Raw genomic sequence first — 9,845 nt, 5'->3', positions numbered from 1 at the left:
GTGGAACCGCAGGTAGTTTCGAACTTCTGACCTTGAGGTTAGCAGCCCGACTCATAACTACTATGCTATCAGAGCTCCTTGGGTCATTAGTAATCATGTAAAAATTGGGTTGCTGTTTTTACCACAGACTTTAATCACAGGGTATGGTAGTACTAAAAGACATCCTAAGGAATCTCCTAGATTTCACATATTCTTTAAATCAATTATGCAATGTTAACCTAATTTCTCCTTGGTAATTAAAATCAATCACAACATTCAATACTGTAACTCCCTTATTTGTCTGTTGAACAAAAGGCATGAGTTGTGCAAAATAACCAGGGGGCATAATTAAAACTTCCCATTCAATGGAATCAGTGCTGTGTCTCCACTGATGCCTCCCTTTGGATCTAAAACATCCAGTACCAAAGAGCATAGGGTTGTAGTGACAGGAGGCAAAATTTTTGCAAGTGAGTCACAAGAAGTAATAGTGATTGGTGCCACTCCCATTGCCACACCTTGGTTCCTGGACTCATGAATCCTCACTATTGCAGAAGTACCACTATATATTGGATGCTGGTTTCAAATATATACAGTATTTGCAGAATATTGTCCCAAACCTGCAACCTATTGCTGTCTTGCTTTTGGCTTGTTACTGGACCTTAGTAGATTACTGGACACTGCAATTGTGTTTCTAGAAGGCCATTCCATATTTTATGAAGCCAACTGTTTCAGGATGATGAGGAACACGGTTAAGACCATTGACTGCTAAATTACATGAGCATAGGTCCAATGCTGTACTTCATTTACTGTGAAGTGGTCCTTTGATCCAAGGCGATGCTGTATAGGATACCATGGCAGTGGATAAGTCATTCGTAAGTCAATGGATGGTAGTTTTGATAGAAACATTGCATACAGAAAAAGAAAATTCATATCCAAAATGTCTATTCCGTTAAAAACAAAACACTGCCCTTTCTGTGATGGAAGTGGTACAATGTAATCAACCTTCCACCAGGTGGCTAGCTAATGTCCATGAGGAATGGTCCCATATCCGGGACACAGTGTTAGTTTCTGCTGCTGGCAAATTGAGCACTCAGCAGTGACTGTAGCTAAGGCAGCCTTGGTGAGTGGAAGCCCATGATGCTGAGCCGAAGCAATACCTCTATCTCTGCCCATTGAGCAATGGTAGAAGTGGTTGGAGAAAGAGGATGATTAGTTTTCACAGAATGTGTCATCCTGTCTGCTTGACTGCTGAAATCCTCCTTTGACAAGGTAACCTTTTGGTGTGCATTCACCTGCCACAAATATCTTTTTTTTTTTTTTTTGCCCATTCAGTGTATATAATATCTATATACATATTCCCCACAGTTTCATGTCACCAATTTCCCAAACAAGTTCCATCCAAGCCAAACCATTGGCCACAGTCCATGGATCACCCTACTATCACACATCTAGCCACTTCTTCTAAACAAAATAAGCAACTAAATGTACTGCTCAAGGTTTTATGCATTGGGAGGATTTCCCTTCACCACTCCTTCAGGGAAGTTCCAGAAAGGGGCCATAGTGCTGTTTCTGTCTACTTTCAAGTAGTTACTCCCCATGAGGCCATAGACGTAGACTGGGAGAGGGCTGATACAGAGACAGGACTGGTGACAAAGAGCATTTGGGTCACTTCCTCATGCAATGTACTTGTTTCTTCAGGTCCTGCTCAAGTCCAGTCTCATATATACCATTTGCATTTAATGATAGAGTGTTGTTGTGCACGTCCAAACTCATGACTTTGTGTGTCAGATAACACCCAGTATAATGGATAGCTCGGGTCCCATGGTGTTCAGTTTCTAGGAAGGTCCAGTAACAAGTCAAAAGTTGATTCTCAAAAAGAGAGTGGTAGATGGAGTGGGGGGAGAAATAAAATAAAATGCTGATCTGAATTTTTAAAACAGCAATAAGAATTACATTGTAGGCAGTTCTCAACGAGCCTCTCTCCCTTCTGTTAAGTGCTGTCAGGTCTGTTTGACAAATAGCTACCCAGTGTAGTGTTTCCCAGGAGCAGCTGGTGAGTTTGAACCACCAACCTTGAGGTTCAAGCGAACCTTGAGATTCAGTGCTTATCCTACAGCATCACACCAGGACTTTCCCCTCTAAATTCCTCCAAATTTATACTTGCAGGTTTGGGAGGGCATCAAGGATGTGGGCCCTGTCTGTCATTTAAAGTCTGAGAGCAGCACACACAGAAACAAATAAAGATTTAGTTTAATTTATCGAACATGTTTTTTTAAACAGTAAAACAGAACACAGAAACGTGTGTTTGTGTGCTTTCATTCTAGAAACTCTGTTACATCAAAGACAAAAGACAAGAGTTGCTTCTTATTTCCAATGGAAAGAAGCTATATATTAGAGAAGGCAAAAGACAGAGCCTATCTTGGCAAAGGATTTGGGAATTTGAGAAGCTGCAGTCTCCACTTTAGGAAGTATTAATATGCCATTTCGCTGGGGGAAAGAAAAAAAAAAAAAAGAAAGACAGTGTAAATCTGCTTTCGTTTTCATTGCCTGTCTAGTTTTGGAGCCAGAGCAAACATGGCTGGTAAGTGTTTCTGGTTTTTCTGTTGTTTCTAGCTGTGTTTTGGGCAGATTACATCTCTGGTGAAAGAAAGAGGGAATTTATCAGGCAAAAACGTTTTACTCTGGGGATCCAGCGAAATAGGGGGTTTAGAGGGGTCGCAATAAAATACTAGTTTTTAAATTAATATGTTACATCTTCTAGAAAGAAAAGAATAAAATAAAATCTGCATCTAGGTTTTAAAATGTTTTCTATTTCAGTCTTTGTTTTTGGCTCTTACTGAACTGGAATTTGCACCCATTTTATATCGGTTCTAAAAATTCAAAGTCTAATCTGGCAGAGACTTGTCCGTGAGAAGCCATGCAGTTGAGCAGAGTAATTTGCATTTCCTCCAAACTTTTGTTCTCTCCATGACCTTTCGTTTCCAGCAGAGAGCAAAGGAGCACCAGCATGGTGCCTTCCATCTCTGTATACCTATCCAGCTGGATAAAGAAAACAAAAATCTCATAGTTTATAAGCATGATTCGTTTAGATTTTAGGGATGTGCAATTGAATATAATGTATTTTCCGAATATATTTTGTATATAACGTATGTTTTGATAGAAGTGACAGAAAGTGGAGGAATTCTGGCTGATACAAAGCTTCCATCAAGCCAGCTATCTCAAAACTTCTACTGAAGTGACATCACTTCTCTGACCTTTAGTTTTCTCATGTGTTAAAAAAGGAGAGGGTTAAACATGATCTTTGTTACTCTCAGTGTGGTCCTGGGAACGGCAGCTTCCACTTCATATCTAATGTGTTGACAGTATCAGTTGTGGCAGCTGATAGGAGTTGCTGAGCCATTCGCACTCGTTGTTGTTGTTAAGTGCCAACGAGTCGGTTTCGACCCTTAGCGACCCTGTATAGGGTTTCCGAGGAGCGACTAGTGAGCTTGAACCGCCAACCTTGCAGTTCAAATGACTTTGCAGTCTGGCGCATCAATTCACAGCACCACACCAGGACTCCTATTCTGACTTTTAGCAATCCTTCATAGGATTTCTGAGGAGTGGCTAAGAACCGCTGACCTTGAGGTTAGCAGTGCAGTGCTTATCCTACAGTGTCACACCAGGACTACATCTGTTGTTGTTAAGTGCAGTCGAGTTGATTCTGACCCATAGTGACCCTGTACTGGGTTCCCAGAAGCAGCTGGTGAGCTTGAACCACAGACCTTGCAGTTCAAACAACTCTGCAGTCTGATGCATTAGCCCACAGAGCCACACCAGGACTCCAGGACCACATCTACTATGGTATTATTTTTACAGCTCAGAAATCACCAAAAGAGGATCCTGTCAAGGAGGTAAAATCAATTGCAAAGAACATAATTGATGGTCTTTTTGATAACTTGATGGAGAAGAATGTGTTAAATGGAGAAGAGTTAAACCGATTGGCAAAAAGAGTGAACGTCATTGTGAATACGACTGAAAATCTGGTTGAAGATATCACTGAGAAAACACAAAAGACGGGAAAAATATTTATGGATTTCTTCTTAAACCACAAGAAACAACTGAGTTTAAGTGAGTAACTTTGGTCCAAGGTCTGATAGCTTATTCTTTCCTGCTGTTCTTCTATGTAGTGGACTTTTTTATTTCTCCTTGTTTGCATTGGAAGTATAAACTACCCACTTTTGCCAGACTCTCTATTCTATTTGGTGGTTGGTGGCTATGTGCTGTGGAGTCGGTTCCGACTCATAGAGACCACGTACAGGGTTTCTGAGACTGTAAATCTTTACGGGAGCAGAAAGCCTCATCTTTCTCCCACAGAACAGCTGGTAGTTTCAAACTGCTGAACTTGAGGTTAGCAGCCCAATTCATAACTACGCTACCAGAGCTCCTTTCTGTGCTACCAGAGGTCCTTTTTAGCACTGAAAATGACTGGAACTACCCCCATTCAAGCATTCCCAATGGCTGTATCCTGTTGCATAATATCTCTCTCTTCGCCCAACCCCCACCGAAGTTATCACTTTTAATCTTTCTTTGAAATGTGTGTATTCACTATATCATAAATCCCCCTTCTAAAATGTAATCACCATGAGGCTGAGACCTTTGTCTGCTTTGTTCATGAATACATTCCAAACCCAGAGAATTGTGTTTGATATGCAGTGAAAATCCAAACCAAACCCCCTGCCATTGGATCTATTCCTACTCCTATTGGCCCTACAGAACATAGTAGAATTGCTCCTTGGTGGTTTCCGGGAATTAAAAAATTTACATGAGTAGACAATCCCGTCTTTTTCTTGAGCAACACCTGGTGGGTTTGAGCTGCTGATACCTAATCCACAGAACCACTAGGACTCCTTGACATGTAGCAGGCACTCAGTAAATATGTGTAAAGCTATGTTGAATTCAGTGGAAGTGTTTAGTCAGTCTAAGCTACTCTGGTTGTACAATATGGACTGTAAAGTCATTCCCAGATGCAGAACGTTCATTAGGAAAAATTCACTATCTTCTACCTACCTGTGGCATAGCCCTTGGGATAAGTCTATGAAAGTCTAAATGCCTGCAAGTTAAGGGAAGGCATAGGGATTTGAGAATCAATTAAAAATATTTTTTCTCTCTCTAGATAATCGTTTGATCAGCAATATTTCCTGTAAAACTAATATTTCCTATAAAAGATAGAAAATATGTTTGTTTTTGTGACTCATATGGTCTCTTTCACAATGACTCAATATTGCATTAGTAGCACGAAAGAAGCCATGAACAATATATAAACAAATGAGCAGGAATATGTTTCAGAATAATGTTATTTGAAAAAACAGATAGCAGGCTGAGTTTGGCCTGCAGGATGTAGCATGCCAATTTTGCTCTAAAGTATAATGTAGACATGAGTATAGGGGGCTTCCAAAAGTTTGTGGAAATATTCCATTATATTTTAATTCTATTTTTACATACATTTTTTGAAGCTTCCTTGTATATTCCTTTTTCTTGAGGGTTTCCTCTGGATTTTTTTTTTTTTTAATTATTATTGTGAATTGAGTGATACTTTACATCGGAGAATATCAGTTCCACAATCACTGTTTCATTGCAATGATGACAGTGTCCTCCGTGCATCATCATTCAACAATATGTGCTTCTATTCCTTTTTTTTTTTTTTTGATGTACACAGAAACACTCAGGAATATAAAATCATTTAAACAACCAAAGGGCACATTCTGCAATTCTGCTTCTTGGCCACCATTTCTTCGTCTTTTTCTTTCCATGAATCTAGAATCCTCAGCCGCTCCCTCTCTCCATATCATCATCTCTGGCTCCATCTCTGCTGTTGCTGCTTCTATGGATAGGATCCCACATTCTGCTCGTGTTCCTCTCCCTAGATGGTCCTTGGATCCTCTGTTCCTGGACTGTAAGATTAACTACTCTGCATGGGCTATTCTTGATCTGTCAGGTATACATAAGAAATCAAGGAGGATAAAAATATATAATTCTACTGAAAGGATCTATTGATTCTTTCAAGTTTATTTCATGATTTTGGGCCATTGTATATTGGATAAAATCATCATTTTGTTTGTAAACAAGTCAGGTCTCTAGAATCCATCATCCATCCAGAAATAGTTTTTCAGTGCTAATTTTTTTTTTAAGTTTTTATTGTGAATTGAATGATAATTTACATGGGGGGACATCAGTTTTACATTCACCATTTCATTGCAATGATAACAATCTCCTCTGTGCATCATCATTCAACAGTATTTACTTCTATTCCCTCTGTTCTTTTTTTCAGGGGGCAGCATGGGGGATATACACAAAAACACTCAGAAATATATAATCATTTAAACAACCAAAGGACACATTCTGCAAGCCTGCCTCCTGACCACTAGCACCTCGCTGCTAGCACACAGACTTTCTCATTCCATGAGTCTAGAATCCTCAGCTTCTCTCTCTGTCTTTGCCCTCATCTCTGTCTCCTTCTCTGGACAGAGTCCCACATTCCACTCATGCTCTTCTCTCTTGATGGTCCTAGAATTCTCTGTTCCTGGACTGTAAAATTAACGACTCCCCTTTTTTTATTATAAAACCTCTATCTTTACAGTTGTGGCAGTCCCAATTAGTCTTGATAACAATGATTCACTATTGAATCATAAGAATCTTATCCCCTCATTACAGCAAGGCTCATTCCCACACCCTCCATATACAGAGTAGACACAGATGGGCAACTTGGACATTGGCTACCCAAAATGGGGGAGCTACAAAGGCAAGAAGTGACTGGCTTACAAGCTTTCAAGAAGGAGCCTAGATCCAGAGGGCGTGGAGGAAAGTAGAATCTCCATTGAGTAGTATTCAATCTGTCTAGGCGGGGCTGATGAAATGAAATGCAGATCGGTCTCTTATGGTACAATAGTGAATAATTGCTATCAGGACTGACTATGAGGGTTGGAAATGTAAAGGTAAATGTTTTGTAGCAAAAGGAGGGGAGTGATTGACTTTACAGTTTAGGAGCGGAGTTTGTTGGGACCATCAAGGGAGAAGAGCAGAGTGCAGGACACTACCCAGAAAAGTAGTGAGGCCAGTGAAAGAAGCAGAGAAGATGATGTGGAGAGATGGAGCAGCTAGGGACTCTAGATCTAGAGAGGGACAGAGACTGTGTGCAGAGGACTGGGGGGCAGGCTTGCAGGGTATACCCTTTGGTTAATTGATGATGCATGGAAGGGAATGTAACCATGGCAATGAAACTATATACGATAGGTTAATGTTCTCCCATGTAACCTATCACATAATTCACAATAAAACATTTTTTTTTTTTAAAAAGAATCTTATCCCCATCTCTGGTAGCATAGTGGTTGCAAGTTGGGCTGTGAATCTCAAGGTCAGCAGTTCGAAACTACTGGAGGGATTGTGAATGAAAGATGAGGCTTTCTGGAATTCTTTTTAATCTATCTATTTAATTTTTTTTTTTAAGTATTATCTGATTTGTGTATACTGACATGAATTTTCATTCCTTCAAAAGGAAAAGGTTGTTATATAAAAACCTTGATTAAATAATTTTTATTATTCCCTGAAATATGTAAGCAGGAAAATAAGTAGATTTTCTTTATATCATGGAAAGTCTGCCTTCTCATTCAGTTGGCAGAAGATACCTATCCATGAAAAGATGCTTGAAATTTACAGCATAGGAAAGAGTTTCCATGTTCTGTAGGGAAACCTCATGTTGAACATGCTCATGTTCTTGTAGTACTAGGGAAGAAATTGTAGGTTCTAGAAATCAAGTACTACTAGCAAACCAGTTTCTCATATTATTTCAGAATCTCATTCGGAAAGTGATGATGATGATGCATCTGAGAAGAATTCTGAATCATCTTCAGGTAACTAACTTCAATTTCTAGATCACAAATAGACAAACTTAGATCTCAACTGTTGTTGTGAAGTGCTGTCGAGTCGGTTCTGACCCATAGTGACCCTGTATAGGGTTTCCAAGGAGCAGCTGGTGAATTTGAACTGCCGACCTTGCAGTTCAAATGCCTTTGCAGTCTGGCGCATTAATCCACAGTGCCACACCAGGACTCCACTATAGGGAAAGGTAATCCAAATAAGAACTAGGAAACATGTTTAGTCAGTTTTGGCCTTTGCAAGCAGTCTTTAGAATAGATCGTTTATTCTCCGTATTTTGTTCATTCCATCTCAGAAGAAGAAGACGAAAACCAAGATAGTGAACCTGAGGAAAATGCTGCATCAGCCCAGGCATTGGCTCTCCCTTCAACAGGTAACTACTAGCAAATCCACTGGCTGATGGGAACCCTCAGATACCACTTGCAAGGATATAGCTGAATAGGGGTCCTGTGCTATAGCAAACATTCTGAACTCTCTCTCAACTCTGCTCTTATTAAAGTCCCTATAGTAATGTGAGAACTTATGCCTCTGCCTTTTAATTTTTCTCAGAATTTCAAAATGAAAGTGAAGACGATGAAACTGAGGAGAATGCTGAATTGGCCCAGGCATCATTTCTACCTCGGACAGGTAATAGTCATCCAGGGACATATAATAATATTATTTGAGCTAAGTCTAATGACAAGAGGTCCTCTGGGGTAGTGGAAAGGGAACTGGAGTGAAAGACATTGAGTCTTGTTCTGCATTGATTAGCCTATAGTGTTAATATAACTCTGGTGTTAATATTCCCCAACTTTCTGAGACTCGTGTTTTAAAATGGGATTAGTAATATTTTTATATTACTATAAAACACCAAAGATATAAGAAACTACCGTCTGCAGCCAACAGGAAAAGAATGTGGCTAAGAAAAACATATATAAAGAGAAAAACATAAAACATAGCTCAGTATGACATCTTACACTGTCACCAAAGATACTCATGAATTTGGGGGCCACATTAAAGAATTACAGGGTCTAAACTGATGATACTATTGTTGTAGTAGTTAGGTGTGTCCAGTCTGTTTTGACTCATAGAGACTATGCATAACAGAACAAAACATGGTTCAGTCCTGGGCCAACTCACAATCATAGGTGTGCTCTATAGAGTATAGAATATGTTGTTTTCTGACCACCATAGTTTCAGAAATTGTGAACAAACTTATAAAGGAATGAGAACCTTGTAACCTATGTTGTTGTTGTTATGTGCCGTGGAGTCGGTTCCAACTCATAGTGACCCTGCACAGGGTTTCTGAGGCTGTAAATCTTTATGGGAGCAGAAAGCCTCATCTTTCTCCTGCGGAACACCTATATTCGTCATTAATTCAGCATCTATCAATTGTAACCCTACATATGCTGTTCTAGCTGCTGGGTTTTTAGCAATAAACAAGATAGATAACAATTCGCTTTCATGAAGTTTAAATTATAGTAAATATAAATATATTAAGAAATATAGAAAACAAATTATAAAGAATGTACAAGAGAGGATTAGGACAGAGAAAGCAAGGTGTGAATATGGTTGGTGGGAGGGTATGTGAACTAGAATGATCAGTTATGGCCTTTCTGTTGGGATGGTATTTGCATATATATTTGACAATGGAGAGTGGGTCATGACAAGCTTTAAGGCAAAAAACATTCATGAGAAGGGACGAGCAGGGAAGGAATAATTTTGTATTGTGAGAGGCTCATAGAGAAGGACTTCAGACTGTAGAATAGGAATTATGGAAAGTGTGGTAAAAGAAACTGCCAGTTAGACAGGCCATAACACATAGTGCCCTTGAGTCAGTGGGAAATTATTTGAGTTTTATTTTAAAAGAAACCTTTGGAAGTTTTTAAGCAAAGGATAACAGATAAATATTAAAGACTACTTGAATATTTCACTAATGGAAAAATAGTTTTTTTTAAGGGAGTATCAATGGA

At 39.3% G+C, this 9,845-nt stretch overlaps 1 protein-coding gene across 1 annotated transcript in view; it reads left to right on the top strand.

Annotated features, from left to right (window-relative positions):
* The first annotated feature begins 2,553 nt into the window (after positions 1-2,553).
* Positions 2,554-9,845, top strand: part of LOC102840508 (caspase-12-like) — a 21,682-nt gene continuing 14,390 nt past the window's right edge. The window contains exons 1-5 of the mRNA XM_006833955.1: positions 2,554-2,560; positions 3,838-4,089; positions 7,809-7,868; positions 8,189-8,266; positions 9,698-9,706. Of these exons, the coding sequence (XP_006834018.1) occupies positions 2,554-2,560; positions 3,838-4,089; positions 7,809-7,868; positions 8,189-8,266; positions 9,698-9,706 (406 nt within the window). The remainder of the gene's footprint in view (positions 2,561-3,837; positions 4,090-7,808; positions 7,869-8,188; positions 8,267-9,697; positions 9,707-9,845) is intronic.

This window comes from Chrysochloris asiatica, unplaced genomic scaffold (genome assembly GCF_000296735.1).
Source record: "Chrysochloris asiatica unplaced genomic scaffold, ChrAsi1.0 scaffold00008, whole genome shotgun sequence".
Classification (NCBI taxonomy): domain Eukaryota; kingdom Metazoa; phylum Chordata; class Mammalia; order Afrosoricida; family Chrysochloridae; genus Chrysochloris; species Chrysochloris asiatica.
Note: the sequence above shows the minus strand (reverse complement) of the source record. Positions and strands in the feature narration are given on the sequence as shown.